This window comes from Eubalaena glacialis, chromosome 9 (genome assembly GCF_028564815.1).
Source record: "Eubalaena glacialis isolate mEubGla1 chromosome 9, mEubGla1.1.hap2.+ XY, whole genome shotgun sequence".
Classification (NCBI taxonomy): Eukaryota; Metazoa; Chordata; class Mammalia; order Artiodactyla; family Balaenidae; genus Eubalaena; species Eubalaena glacialis.
Window position 1 is genome coordinate 54,734,930 of NC_083724.1, and position 16,182 is coordinate 54,751,111.

At 41.0% G+C, this 16,182-nt stretch overlaps 1 protein-coding gene across 1 annotated transcript in view; it reads right to left on the reverse strand.

Annotated features, from left to right (window-relative positions):
* LOC133098422 (histone-arginine methyltransferase CARM1-like) overlaps positions 1-16,182 on the reverse strand; it is a 254,019-nt gene that overhangs the window by 65,801 nt on the left and 172,036 nt on the right. Inside the window, exon 5 of the mRNA XM_061201230.1 lies at positions 11,957-12,067. Coding sequence (XP_061057213.1) covers positions 11,957-12,067 — 111 coding nt within the window. The remainder of the gene's footprint in view (positions 1-11,956; positions 12,068-16,182) is intronic.

A 16,182-nucleotide genomic window follows, 5' to 3' on the forward strand; every position in this document is an offset into this window, starting at 1 on the left:
CACACTGCTAAACACCGATATTGTTTTTTTCCCTCTCTTGCGGGACTTCCTATAGGGTGAAGCTCTTGAGCTACCTGAAACTGGCTGGGGAAAGTAAAGTTGGGGTGGGGATGGGAGTGTGAAGCAAATTCACAGCTAGAGCTGAAGGGAGTTAGTTCTAAGACATCAAGACATTGTTAGCAACCATTAGTAATCAACCATCTGAATGCTTGTTAGTTTCACTCCCCAGGAGAGTTCAAATGACACCTTTCTTATTTGGACAAATTTAAATTACAGTCTGTACCACCTTCCCTGCTCTGCTTGCCAAGAAAACGTGTAGCCTAAATCACAATTCCCCTAAAATGTGTAGCTGCCACCGCAGAAAAATGCTTCAGGTCAACAAACACTTTCTGCAAACATGCTGCTTCTCTCCTCTAATGGCCAGAATCAAACTGGCCCTGAAATGGGGGCCAACAACAGCTCTGCACCATGGGGGCTGCTAGGAAGGAGGAGAGGGACAAGAAGGTGAGTGGCTGTGAGCTGAGACTCTGTCTTAAGGAAAGGAGATTTCAGAAGCTGCAAAGTGAGCTAAGGAGCTGCGTGCGTTATGCTTTAGATATGAAGACGTGTCAATGTTGGAAATAAGGACAGTTTCCCACAGCAGAAGAAAGGCAACTGTGGATGTGGGCAAAGCCCTTACTTATCTAGGCCCCCTCTGGAATTTGAAGGAATTGGACATCAGCTTCAAAAGGTTTTCTTTTAGCCTCCAGACCCTTCTTTAAATAAAAGTTGATCCAGAAACCCAGTAAGTAAAACAGATAAAAGGGGTATTGCTCTCCTAACCATCAGGGAAATGCAGGTCAAAATCACCATGAGACATCACCTTAAATAGGATGGATTTTTACAAATAATAGCAAAAAAATAAGTTGGTGAGGATGTGGAAAAATTGGAACCCTCCTTATACATTGTTGGTGGGAATATAAAATGGTGCAGCCACTATGGAAAACTGGAGTTCCCACAAAAAATTAAAAATAGAACTACCGAAGGATCTCTGAATTTCAATTCTGAGTGTATATCCACAAGAAGTGAAATCAGGACCTTGAAGAGATATCTGCACTCGTGTTCATTGCTGCATTATTCACAATAGAAAATGTGGTATATATATACAATGGAATATTATCCAGCCTTAAAAAAAGAAGGAAATCCTGCCATTTGCTATAACATAAATGAACCTAGAGGACATAATGCTAAGTGAAATAAGCCAATCACAGAAGGAAGAATACTGTATGATTCCCCTTACATGAAGTATGTAAAACAGTCCAACTCATTGAAGCAGAAAATAGAACAGCATTGCCAGGGGCTAGGGGAGGGAGAAATGGAGAATTGTTTTTCAATGGGTATAAAGTTTCTGTTATACAAGATAAGTAAGTTCTAGAGACCTACTATACAACACAGCACCTACACTTAACAAGGCAGCATTGTGTACTTTAAAATATGTTAAGAGGATAGATCTCATGTAAAGTGTTCTTATCAAAAAAGACAAACAAAAACAAAAGAACACAAGGATATTTTTGCAGGTGATGGATATGTTTAGTAACTTGGTTGTAGTGATGGTATCATGGATCATGCATACATCAAATTCTTCAAGATGTATACACTTCAAGTGTGTGCAATTTAAAAATATCAATTATGCTTCAATCAAGCAAAAAAGGGGGGGGTGTTAAAGGAAACAAAACCACTACCTCAAAAAGATATCTGCATTTCCACGTTCACTGAAGCATTATCTACAATAGCCAAAAAACGAAACAAGCTAAGTGACCATCAATGGATGACTATATAACGAAGTTGTGACCTATCTATCTATCTATCTATCTACCTATCTATCTATAATAAGAAATGAGGAAATCCTACCATTTGTGACAACACGGATGGACCTTGAAGGCATTATGCCTCAGATAGAGAAAGACAAATACTGTATGATCTCACTTATATGTAGAATCTAAAAAAAAAAAAACCCAAACAACAAAAACAACCCCACCAAACTCATAGAAAAAGAGATCAGATTTGTGGTTGCTAGAGGTGGGGGGCTGGTGGAGGAACTGGAAGAAGGTGGTCAAAAGGTCAAACTTCCAGTTACAAGATAAATAAGTACTAGGGATGTAATATACAACATGATGACTACAATTAATACCGTGGTATGATATATAGGAAAGTTGTCGAGAGCAAACTGTAAGAGTTCTCATCACGAGGAGAAATCTTCCTTTTCTTTTTATTGTATCTATATTAGATGGTGAATGTTAACTAACCTCTTGTGGTAATCATTTCACAATATATGTAAATCAAACCATCATGTTGTACACCTTATTCTTATACAGTGATGTATGTCAACTATTTCTCAATAAAACTGGAAAAAAAAGAAAACTGAGGTTAAAAATAAAAGCAAACTTTTTAAAAAGTGAAAGGAAAAAAAAGAAAAAAAGACAAGTTGTTTTTAACCAAGTCTCAATGGAGTGCAGAATCCATTTGTTATTAAGCTTTTAGTCTTTCTGGCTATTTGCTAAATTAGATATAATAACGTTTATCCATCATTGTAAAAAGAGGGTGTTGCTCTCACTTTAGGAGGCTTGGGGCAGGTAGGCTCACTGCTGCTGTTCAAGCTCCTTTCTCCCTCTAATTCAGCCCCTGAAGGGTCTCCTTGATGCATCCTTCAAAAACACTGTGGGAAATACATTTTAGGGGCTGTTTCATCCCTGATGTTACAAAATTCCAGTGGTTCTCAACCACTACTGACAGTTTCTGATTATATATTTGTGTGGTTATTATATCATGAGCTCCATGAGGACAGGAACCATGTCTATCTTGTTAGCCATTATAGTGGCTATAGCGTTAAGACCTGACACACACTAGGTAATCAACTAAAACAAAATTTTTTTTTAATGAATTAGGGTTATGTTAGACCAGGAGTCACCACTACTACCCACAGGCAGATCTGGCCCACTACCTCTTTTTGCACGGCCTGCAAGCTAAGAATGGTTTTTATATTTTTACAAGATTAGGAAAAATAAAAAGAAGAATGATATAACTTGACACATGAAAATTAAATAAAATTACAGTATTCATCAATAGTTTTATTGAAACATTAAAAAAAATAAAAAGGACTAATAAGGAAATTTCAAAATGCAATTTAAACACACACTTTTGAAAAATGTGCTCTGCCTGGTCCCATGCTTCCCACTGTGCCTGGCATCCCTCTTCCATGATATCCGTTCAGTTGATTTGTACAGAGACATGGATGAAATGAGACTCCATGATGATACTGCTAATAACCATGACGGTGATAACAGTAGCTAGAGAATGTCAGGCACTGTGCTAATGCTTATATTGATTTTTTCATTCAATTCTCATAATATCTTCACAAGGGACTATTATTACCTATAATTTTATAGGTGAAGAAAATGAAGTAGAGAAAGATCAGGTAATTTGTGATGGTAGGCAGAATGGCCTTTCAGAAGTGTCTACATCCTACTCCCTGAACACTTGGGAATATGTTACTTTACATGGCAAAAGGACTTTGTAAATGTGATTAAATTAAGGATCTTGAGATGGAGAGATTATTGTGGATTATCCTAGCGGGCCAATATAATTGCAAGGATCTTTATATGACAGAAGCAGGAGGGTCAGAGTCAGAGAAGAAGTGATGATTCAGAAGTCAGAGTGATGCAGCCACCAGCCAAGTAATATGGGCAGCCTCTAAAAGGCTGGAAAAGGCAAAGAATGGATTCTCCCTTAGAACCCCCAGAAAGGACACAGTTCTGTAACACCTTGATTTTACCCCATAAAACCCATTTCAGATTTCTGACTTCCAGAACTGTAAGGTAATAAATATGTACTGTTTTAAGCCACTGAGTTTGTGTTAATTTGTTACAGCAGCAATTAGGAAACTAATACACTTGTCAAGGTCACACGGCCATTAGGCCGTGGATCAAGGATAAAACCCCACGCTGTGTGATTCCAGAATCTGCATCATCAATTCTAATCCTGGCAAAGGTGTTTAGCGCCTCCCCTACTGGAAAGAGAGCATTGAGTGAGATGAAGAGGCATCAATATTCTCTCCCAAGTTGCCTTCTTGCCTCATCCATCACCAATCCAGCTACAAGTAGGGTTATTTCCTAGGTGGGGTTTTGTGGCAAATGGGGTGGCATTCCACGTGGACTACTTTAAACTGCTCCTCTGTTAAGTGTGCTTCTAGTTGATTTTGTCAATGGAGGAAGGTTTCCTTCTTACATGGCAGACCTATCTGCCTGTTTAAGTGCTTCACAATAGATTTCTTTTTTTTTTAATTTATTTTTGGCTGCGATGGGTCTTCGTTGCTGCGCACAGGCTTTCTCTAGTTGCGGTGAGCGGGGACTACTCTTTGTTGCAGTGCATGGGCTTCTCACTGCGGTGGCTTCTCTTGTTGCAGAGCACAGGCTCTAGGAGCGCAGGCTTCAGTAGTTGTGGCACGTGGGCTCAGTAGTTGTGGCTCATGGGCTCTAAAGCACAGGCTCAGTAGTTGTGACACACGGGCTTAGTTGCTCTGCGGCATGTGGGATCTTCCCAGACCAGGAATCGAACCCGTGTCTGCTGCATTGGCAGGCGGATTCTTAACCACTGCGCCACCAGGGAAGTCCCCACAATAGATTTCTTCGGAAGAAAGAGATGTTTTTCCTCCTGGCTCCTGTATGAACTATCTACAGGGGTAGGTGCTCCAGCTTCTAGACAAACACATTCGTCTCTTCACCTCCAAAGACACCACTAGTCACTGCTTACCTGGATGTTGAAGAAGGAGGTGGCAGTGAAGGACTGTGTCTCATGAACCGTGTCCCATCCTCACGACCTAACTTCTCCAAGGTTCTTCCTCATCTGTAATGTGGAGATGATATTATCTGCTCCAAGCACCTCAAAAACTCTTCCTGAAGAACTATGGGTTTATAGATGTGGAAATGCAACCTAAATTCTAAAACTTCAACTATGCAAAATGTGTATTATTATTTCCTTAACAGATTCGTTATTGCCACCTTTTAACTTTATTGTCAGTTCAAAAATAAAGAACTGTTGATGGGGCTGGATGGAATTTTGTGACTCAGGCTTTTGGTGTCTGTGGGAGAGTGACAATGGAGAAGTTAGCTATCGGAGACACTAAAGAAATTAGAGAAAAATCCTAGCTCAAAGGATAAACTCACGTTAGAAAACTTCAAAGTATACAGTCTTTCTAGTGTTCAAGATTAAAAATTAGAAGTACCTTTTCAGCAAATGGCCTTCAAAGCATTTGTGAAGGGATTAGCAACATATTTAAGGTGAGGAATCCCATTAAGAATCCAAGGGTTTTTTAAAAATCTCATTGTTGGCTGTAAGAGGTGAAAAAGGAGAAGAGGAGCATTTCATTTCTCTTCATCTTTAAGGATTCAAGTCAAATTGCAACTCTTCTCTGATGGTTCCGTAACCAGCCCAGCTGATGGGAATTGTTCCTTGCGGTGACATTTCTCGTCTCTGCCATTCAGATGCACTTGGCGTTCACTGTCCTATGGCAAGAATCTCACTTGTGTGAAATCCAATTGGATGACAAACTACTTGAGGGGAGAAATCACATCTTATATGTACTTTCTGTCCTCACAGACCTTAGAATAGTACAAAGTACATCAGATCAGATGATGGACTCAGTTTCTAGAAAATCGTTCCCCACCCCTAAAGCACACATAACAAATTTACCCTGTGGCCTTGCCTGTGTTTTTAGTATCATCCCATTTGCTCCACCAATTCAACCCTCTTCCTTGATTTACTATTATATCTTTATTCTCCATCAGCTTCCTATCTATAGACCAAAGTGACGATCCTGCATCTTGATTTTGTAGTACTTGCTGTGGCGTACCATAAAGATCCTTCCTTCAGGACCAAGGCATCATTCCCCCAACTGCTGGAAATGTTGCCAGATGATGCCTCTCAGGTGAGTTTTGGTCTACAACTTCCCTCGGCCCAAGAGAGCCACCTTACCCAAAGTTACACTCCTTCTTGAGGAAGTGTATATTTTAAAATGTGAAATATAAAGGCCCTTGCCTCAGGTGGTTCAACTCTGATGGGTTTCCCGAGCTCAAGAATTCCCTGTGGGATTGTCTGAGCCCTTTATTCCAACTACATTTCAGCTTAACTCCTCTACCCAATTCTATCTTATTTCCTTCACAGGTCAGGTTCCTGAGAGCCTTCTGCAATAAACTTCCTGCATGCAAATCTGTGCATTAGAGTCTGTTTCCTAGGGAACCTGTTCTATGCCAGATCTTACACATAAATAAGGGAAAGATAAACAATGCCCACAGCAAGAGGGATTGGGGAGGGCTGCCTCACCTAACATCACACCAGTCTGACCTGGCCATGGCTGCCAATACCTGGCAGTGAACACAGCCACCAGCCTGGCCATCACATGCCAGAAAAGTGACGTATGGCCACCTGTGTCCTCTTCATCAGTGCTACCCACTAGAACTTTCTTTGATGAGGGACATATTCCGTATTTTCACTGTTCAATATGATAGCCACTAGCTACTTGTGGCTACTGAGCACTTGAAAGGCAGCTAGTGCGACTAAGAAATTTAATTTGGACAAAGTGAGAGAGTAGCATTGACATATATACACTACCAAATGTAAAATGGATGGCTAGTGGGAAACTGCTGCATAGCACAGGGAGATCAGCTTGATACTTTGTGACGACCTAGAAGGGTGGGATAGGGAGGGAGACTCAAAAGGGAGGGGATATTGGGATATGTGTATACATATAGCTGATTCACTTTGTTATACAGCAGAAAGTAACACAACATTGTAAAGCAATTATATTATAATAAAGATATTTTAAAAATTAGTTTATATTTACATGTAAAGAGCCACACGTCTAGTGGCTACCATATTGGACAGAGCAGCCCTAGATTATGAATCCAGCAGGTCTAGAAAGGCAGCGTCACAATAGCTCCAATTCCACCTGCCTTTACCTCCACCACCCATGACCTAGAAATACTTGGTCTGACTCCTTAAAAGTCATCCTAATGAAGCATATATAGGAAATGTGTGCTAGTAAAGTCTAATTGTTAAGTGGCCCAATAATTATTATGAACATTGTTAAATCTAAGAGCCAGAGAGCTTTGTTGTAAGTTTAAATTGACTACAACACATAAATCTATTCATGACTGCTTACCCTCATAGTCTTTTAATCTCCTGGCCCTTCAAGGAATTTATCATCTAGATGGAGAGACATGACATGCATTCGTGCACAATTTTAAGTTAAGAAACAGCCTCCCCTTGACTATATATATATGTATAAATTTGATTAATGCGTTTTTTCCCCATTTGGTCTGTATGATCTGAGGGCTTCAGCTTTATGTTTCATAATAAGAAAAGAAAAAAGAGCAAGAGATAGCTGCCCTTTAGAGGTGGGCAGGCTCATGGGTTGGGAACCCACGGGAGATCTTTAGTTCTGCCCTGTTCCTTGGACAAGAATGATCTCTTGTTACTGACCCAGAAATGTCAGATGTGGCCCAGGGTGAAAGCATATGGCTGCACCTGGGCAGGTTCATGACCATCCTGCAAAAAATGACTAAATGTGCATGCCCTCCAGACGAGGAGTCATTCACATCATCTCGTCATCTGAGGTCAGCCCTTACAAAATCAGTTTGAGCCATTGAATGCGACTGAAATTGAATTCTATGCAAGCTGAAAATATTGTTTACTTAAAGCCCAGAAGCCTTTCATGAGAAGAATCCATGGACAGGCAATGGTAGTTAAATTTATACATTTTTCTTTCTTGTTACAATTTTATATTTTCCGAGCAATTTAATGAAGACTCCAGAGAAAAGAATTAAATGTCTGCTGGTTCAATTACCAGATAATGAAAAGGTGGAAAGCAGCACCATGTACTGTGTGCTGAGAGGCTATTGAAGCCTATTCTTGGAGTGAAAATCTTGTGTGTGCTGCTGACACTCGCCTTTGCCACCCACAAATTGTACAGACGAGTGTCGGCAGAAGCAGCAGAAACCAAGAGCTGGTGCAGATCATCCTCTGCAAGGGTGAAAGGCCTGGCCCACGGAGGGACATCTCATGACACCCATGGCAGCAGCCAGGAGCACGGCGGAGGCCATGGTTTCCATCAGGAGGGACCAGGCTGTCCTTAAAGCCATCCTTTGAGAAGATTCTAACCATCCCTGGCCCTGAATGCATTCTTAACTAGCCTGTCCTTAGGGCCACATGCCGGGAAGTCCTCAGGGGCAAAGGAGACTTCTCAGCAAGGGTTTCAAGGATGCCTTACAGTCCCCGCAGCATTTGGAAAGCTACCCCTGCTCACTCCCCCGCACCCCCCTGGCCCTAGCCATACACAGAAAAGAAGGATTACAGAAATATAAAAATCCCCCATAGAAGCTAAAACCAAAGACAAAATCAAGCTCTGATGCTTCAGAATTCTTTGGAACATTGGTTTTAATGCTTTAAAAATCAAGTCTCCCTGGAAATACTAAGCAAGGAAAGAGGCAGTTAAGTGTAGACTCTTCTCGCCTCAACGCCCATGGTGACAGTGTATCTCTGCTCACGCTGGGGCCTCCCCAAAACCTTTTATTCAGTAACATCGAAAGCCTCAATGGACAAGTCATTGTACAGCTTCTTTTTCACCTTTAAATTCTTCTTGGTTTATATAAGAGAATGGTCTCATTCTTAGGATATCCACGTTGAAATGTTTAAGGATAAAGGGCTATGACGTATATAACTAACCCATAGAAAAAAAGTGTGTGTGTTTCTATCTACATATATGTAAAAAATATATACACACACACACCCCTATACGTATGTATACATATTTGTGTATGTGTGTGTTCAGGTATGGTGAGAGGGAGCAAGAGTAAATGATAAAGCAAATGGGGTAAAATGTGAACAACACGTGAATCTAGGTAAAGAGCATTTGGGTAGCCTTTGAATTATTTTTATTTTTACAACTTATCTGTAAGTTTGAAATTAGGTCCATGCTTTAAATAGTTTAAAATAGTTTCAAAGATTAAAACAATACAAAGTTTTACAATTTTAAGTTCCTTCCCTTTTCTTCTCTGTATTGGCTTCTTGCTAGAGACCCTTACAATTATCCAGCGGACCCTCTGGGTAAAAGTGTCCATGAGGGTAGCCCCGCTCTGCGAGAAGCCAACAGTCCTGCTGATGTGTTTAATCAGGCTGAGAATTCTCTTGGAGAAACCAATCACACACACAGTTCCAGACCGGCCCCTCCCATGGTGTGCTGGTGATTACTGGGAGTGTGTGCTGGGACACAGTTCTGAGGGAGACAGGACTATGTCTAGGGAATGCACCACTAGCTCGCTCTTCCTCTCTTCCCTTAAAATACTACAACCAAGGGTATGAAATTTTTAAAAATAACTATCAAGTATGTCTCAAACCACCTTAAATACATGAGAAAACAAACCATATGAGAAAGAGGAAATCTCTAAATTAATGCCTTTCTCCCTCTCTCTCTCTCTTTTTGGTGTCTGATACAAGAGACAACAACAGGATCAATCTCTTATTAGAACAGAAGCTCTCTGAATACAGGAATACACCTTCGTCATTTCTGTTTCTCCTGTATCCCCCAAGAAACAGACTTGTGGGATGCAAGTGAATGAAGATGTGATTAAATGAATGGGCAACACCTGAGACAAAGTTCTACCCTCAACTCCTCACCATTAAGACTGCATTTTGAGATCTATTAAAATCGAAGCAGAGGCATTTTTATCTATGGGTTCTCTCTACATAAGCTTGTATTTTCCTCTTTTCTTGTTTAGAATTCCACATTTAAATCTTATTTAGAACTCCATAAAGAGAAAAGGTGAGGTACAAAACTGGGAGAAGACATTTTTCACATGTATAACTGAATAGAATTAATTTCCAGAATATAGAAATCATTTCTACAAATGAATTAGAGTTAGTATAACAATTCAAAAGAAAAATTGTCAAAAAAATTGGAACAGGTATTTCACAGAAGAGAAAGTACAAATGGCCAAACACTGTGCAAAGATACTCAAAGTCATTAGTGGGTAGAAAATACAAATTAAAACCACAAATATGTAATAAACACCAGATTGGCAAGAATTCCGAAGCCTGACAGTATCAAGCGTTGACCAAGTTGGAGAACAATGGCACTCTCGTTAACTGCTGGAGGGAGTGAAAATTGGAACAACCACTTTGGAAAACAATTTGGCATCACAGAACAGAGGTGAAGGTATACATGCCCTATTACCCAACAATTCTACTCCTGGGTATATACTGAGAAACTCCAGCACAGATGCAGTAGGGAGTGTGTATAAGAATATTCATAATAATACTTTTATAATGGAAGCCATCCAAAGTCCGTCAACAGCTCAGTGCACTGAGCGTTTCATATAATAGAACACTATCCAGCACTGAAGAGGAATAAACAATGGCTGTATGCATCAACAAAATGACCCTCAGGAGCATCACGCTGGGTGAAAAAAGCAAATTATAGGATATATACATTATGATTCCATTTATGGAAAGTTCAGAAAGGATATGTTTTTAGGGACAGAAACATATGCGGTAAAACTATAAAGAACAGCGAGAACGTGATTAACAAAAATTCAAGATAGTGGTTACCTCTATTTAGGGCAGAAAAGAGAAGTGATCAGGACAAGACACATGAACCTTTAATGGAAATGTTAATGGCCTATCTCTTAAAAGACATAGTTGGGACTTCCCTGGCTGTCCAGTGGTTAAGACTCCACATTTCCACTGCAGGGGACGTGGGTTTGATCCCTGGTGAGGGAACTAGGATCCCGCAAGCCACGTGGCATGGCCAAAAAAAAAAAAAAAAGACGTAGTGGACACACATTCATTGTATTGTTGTTCTTGACACATTTTACAAACGTACACATTTGTACACATTTTACAAATATTAAAATGTACACATCTTACAAATATTCTTTTGTGTGCACCTAACAGTTGATAAAAATGACTCTTAAGAATTGGTAAGTAAGCAAATGACTAAAAATATTTTATCCAAGACTTGTTGGAAGAAGAGAGTGTAACAACATGCCAGCCATCAGGCCCTGGCAGTCTTTCCTTCCGAACGTGCCATACTGTCTACTGGTCTCTGGCCCCTTCTGGGTCATTCAATCCAAAACCAACCATCACTCAGAGCTAGCGCTTGTCCCAGGTCGGAGGAAAGTTTCAGGATGTTCCTCAGAAGCAGCAGCCAAGCTTCCCTCTCTATCTGCCATTCTACCCCTCATTTAAATGCAGGCATCCTCCAGGTGTGAATGACAAGCACATTACCTTGTGCGTGCACGTGCACACACACATCCAGCTCTGCAGCTTGACTGGGTTGTTATTACATCCAAATATTACTGAAAGCTATTATGACTTGACTCTTGACTTTGACTTATTCTCCAATATTTGTACACATTTTATAATGATAATGGAGTACCATATTTAAAACAAAGCATCTCCCTGCCCTCCAATCAGAACCTGAAATCTGAAAAAGAAGCACAGACATCTGTCCATGCTCCAACTACAACCATGTGGCAACAGTCCCTTAAACCAAAATTGAAATTTAAAGTGAGTGGTGCAGTTATTGCCAGTACAGCATTTAAGAAAAAAAATAAACCTAGCTCCAGGGATGTCTGACTCCTCACCTCAGTAGGTCATTAAAGATAAGATAGCATTCATCTCCCCCAGGCCCAAGAAAGTTCTGTTATAATTTTAGTATCGTGAAATTTTTAAAATAATTGTTTTCACATCAATTACTACAGTGAAGGCGGGCTCTTTCAGCAGTAACATCCCAACAGGAAAAAAAAAATCAGACAGGTAAAACAAAAATTCTTCTAAAATAACCTACGTGGAAGGTCCATCACTCAGTCCCCTGAAGTCTACTGAAGACCTAGTTAGTCACTGCTGTAAAAGTACAACCACTTACCTCAGCATACTGTGCTACTGAACTGGCCTCAACTGCATAGACTCTCCGAGCTCCGGCCTGTACAGCAAAAAATGACAGTATTCCTGATCCACAACCAACATCTAGAACAACCTGGAAGGAAAGGAAAAGACAAAAAAGGGGTGAAAACACAAACCGGAGCTTAGCTGTTGGCATCATGCCAACTTTGAGCATTGCGCTCAAAGTACTAGCTTTGATTTTTACAAGTGGTCTTACCTTGGCCAAGTTATGAATCTCTATGAGACTTCTTTTTCTCCTACGTTAAATGGGGTTAATAATACCCACCTTTTAAGGTTTACTGTGGGGATTAGTAGGAAGTGTATACAAAGCACTTACTGTATAATTGGTGATTTTCAAATTATTGTTATTATTACTACAGTTTCTTTGTTAACATGGTTTACTTTTAGGATGTTTAGGGCCAAGAAAAGTAGTGGGTCATGAATGAAATTTGCTTACCCTACCTGTCAGCATGAACAAAATGAAAACTGTCTCAAATAATTTTTAGCATTATATACCTATATACATATGTATATGCATATTATATGTACATGTGTGTGTATATATATTCAGGAAAAACTGAAGATAGTCTTTAAAAATCCGAAAGTGAGATATGTGCTTTTTTTTTTAGGTCCCCTCCAAAAAGTTGGGGAGGTTTATATGGAGGGTAGGAGGGTATTAAGACAGTGGACACATAGAATTTACAGAAACTTCTATTCTCTGTGTTCAGACCTAGGACTTAAATCAAGAAGACCACCATTCACTGGCACAAAGGGACCAACGAACATTTGGACCTGCATGCTGAGAGGAAGAGGACAGTGTGGATTGCGCCCCTGGCCCCATGCACAGCTGAAGCTGAGGTCTCAAGCTCAGTCTGATCGCTGAAATCTCAGGCTCCTGTATTTCCGTCTCATCAGTGACTTTTATTCTTAGCATCTTTTAGCACTAGCTTTGAGCAAGGCATTTCACTTGGCTCTAAATCCTCACAATAAATGTATGAATAGATAGCCTTATTATGGCCACTTGTGAGATGACAAACTGAACATCAGAGACATTGAATAAGCCCAAGTTCACCTAGCAGTAAGTAGGGGAGCCAGGAGTTGAATCTGGGCACTTCTGCCTTCCAAGCTCACGTTCTATAAAATCACATGTTGATTATTTAATTTCACTTTTATAAATCTGATATTTTAACCCAGCAATACCAATAGGCAACGAATGACAAGGAAACAAAGTATTACTTTTTTCAGAAAAATTTATAACAGTTTTTTTTTTTACTTTGATAGTAGGAAAATTTTTCCAAAAAAATAGGAAATATCAGAGGTTGTGCATGTGTGTATCCGTGTTTTAATTGCAGTATCACACTGTGCTGACACAGCTACGGTGCCATTATTCTAAGAGAACATGCTGTTAGTAATGGGTTCACGGTGCTCACTTATATTAATCCTAGAGCTGTGGCTCTATTCCATATGGTCTCCTAGGGTTTGGATAATTAGGAGCATTACTAATTTAAAATGTCACCCAGTCTCTGGAATTTGCTGTCAGGCTGTCTATACTTTTAGAAATACCACTAGTCACTTCTCCTCATCCTCCCTAGGAAATACTTCATCTTCACATGGTCCTGGTTTATTGCAAGAACACCCATGACTGCTGTCTAGAGAGAGGAGGCTGTAGGTTGGAGAGTGCAATCCATGGTCCCCTAAAAAGATGCACCACATCCAGAAGAACCTTTCCAAAGCCTTCTTCAATTAAAAATATAATAGGACTTCCCTAGTGGCACAGTGGTTAAGAATCCGCCTGCCAATGCAGGGGACATGAGTTCAAGCCCTGGTCTGGGAGGATCCCACATTCCGCAGAGCGGCTGAGCCCGTGTGCCACAACTATTGAGCTTGTGCTCTAGAGCTTGCGAGCCACAGCTGCTGAGCCCGCGTGCCACAACTACTGAAGCCCACACACCTAGAGGCCGTGCTCCGCAACAAGAGAAGCCCCCGCAATGAGAAGTCCCCGCTCGCCGCAACTGGAGAAAGCCCGTGCAGAGCAACGAAGACCCAACGCAGCCAAAAATAAATAAATTAATAAATTAATTTAAAAATATAATACCTTAGATACTATGCTCAGTCCAAAATATGGATACAAAATTAAGATACAATAGAAATTGCACCTGCTTGCTCTGGTGACAGGTGTCCTAGAAATGTGTGAAGGGAACACTTTGTCTCTTTTATTAGGGTGTCATGAAGCACATCTTAGAGCAGTGTTTTTCAGTTCTCTTGATCCTGCAGACTAAAAACCAAAGAAACATTTTACCACTGGGAGAGAGACATCAGACAGAGGGAATGGGGAGAGAGAGAAAAATTCAGAGATGGGAGGGAGCCTGATACGGTTCAGCTTTTTGCCAAATTAGGCCTTTTGGTAGGAAGATGCACTGACAGGCCCAGACCCTACCTAGAGAAGAGTTGAAAAATTATAAACTGTTGTCCAAATACCTTATTTCAATAACTAATTTCAAGCCAAAACAACCTTATTCATTTGGCTATTTCAAACAGAGCATAGCCCTTGAAAAAGAATCTGATCTTTTGCAAGCATTATCCAGATAATGCCATCTGTTTCCCGCTTGTGTGTATATTTAAAAAGTTAACAAGTGAATTTTCAGTCTGGGGCTTGTAGGAGAGGGAGAGGAGAGGGAGGGACATTCTGCCCCGTCTACGTAAGCCATGAAATGTTGGAAACAAAGCTGAGGAAGGCTGAGAATTCATTCTCTGGTGAAAAACAAACAAGTCCAAGCAAGTATTTAGGCTCTAATGGAAATACACTCCTTCAGCCCTTTCCAGCTGGGGTTTCCCAGACTAGGAGAAGACAGGACATTAATGCAGATAATTCTGTTACACCATCTAATCTGGCACCTCAGGAAGCCTTGGAGCTGCCTCTCATCACGTTTTCTTGTCCTCACAGAAGATTATATTGAGTCCATTTTTTATTCTACCATTGGTAGGCCATCACAGAACTGGGTATGTTTGAGGACCTTGGCAGACATTAAGTTATACTTTCTTATCCTAGGGAAAAGTATCTCACCTCAGACAGAGGCAAAAGAGAGCAATAAAATCCCCTTCCACGTGTAAAGCAGTTTCCAGTTTCCAAAGAACGTTCCCCTGACACTATCTATTTGATCCTCATGCCCCCCTGGGATGGAGAGTACATAGTTATGTCCCCGTTGTACTGAGAAGGAAACAGGCTTGGGGAGACTGCTTCCAGCCCAAGGTAACACTACTGGTAAAGGGCAGAGCCGGATGAGGACCCAGTGCTCAGCTGTCTGTAGGACCATGGCCATCTTTCTGTGCAGCAGAAGATGGGAGGAAAGGGCGGACCGTGAAGAGATGTAAATCTGACCATACCACACTCTAAACGCTTCCGATGGCTCCACGCTACTGGACTCTGGTTGGGATCACCCAAGAGAAAAGACAACAGGAGGTCAGAGGGAGTGAGGACAGTGAGGTCAGATGACTTATTCTCCTGGCTTCCTCCCTCCCGGGTCTCCATGGATTGGCTGTGTCCCCTCTACCAAAAGCCACAGCTCTTGCTGGGCTTCCATCTCTTATAGCTATGACTATTCTCTCAGGTTTCCAGCAACTACCCCTTCCCCCTTCCCCTTTAGGCCAAGGGGTGGTAAAAGTTCCCCCTCTTGGTAGTGCCAGGGCGCTTCACCGTACCGTGTTGGTTCCCTTTACTCTGCCCACGTCACTGTAAATGGTCCTGTTATTTAACTCTTCTAAAACACCTTGTCGGGTGTGCCTTGCCTCTCCTGCAGGAACCCTGGCTGATACACCAACTCATCCTTCAGATCTCAAACAGCTCTCCCTCAGGGAAGACTTCCTTAGCCTTCGCTCCCCTCCCAGGCTAAGTAAAGTCCTCCAGCTCTATGTATCATCACCTACTCAAACCCTTCCTTCATAACATTCATCACAGTTATAATTTTTCATTCAAAGAGGCATTATTTGATTAATTTCTGCTCCCTCCCCTGGACTGCAAGCTTCATTAAAGGAGAGACCTCTATGTGCTTCTTGGTCACTACTGAATCCCTGATATAGCACGGGGTCTGGCACACAGTAAAAACACTCACTAAATCTTTGTTAAACAAGCTGAATAAATAAAAATGTGTCTCACTACCACAGATAGGGAACAGATTCATGATCCAAAAGGTACAGCGCGAATCTGTTACC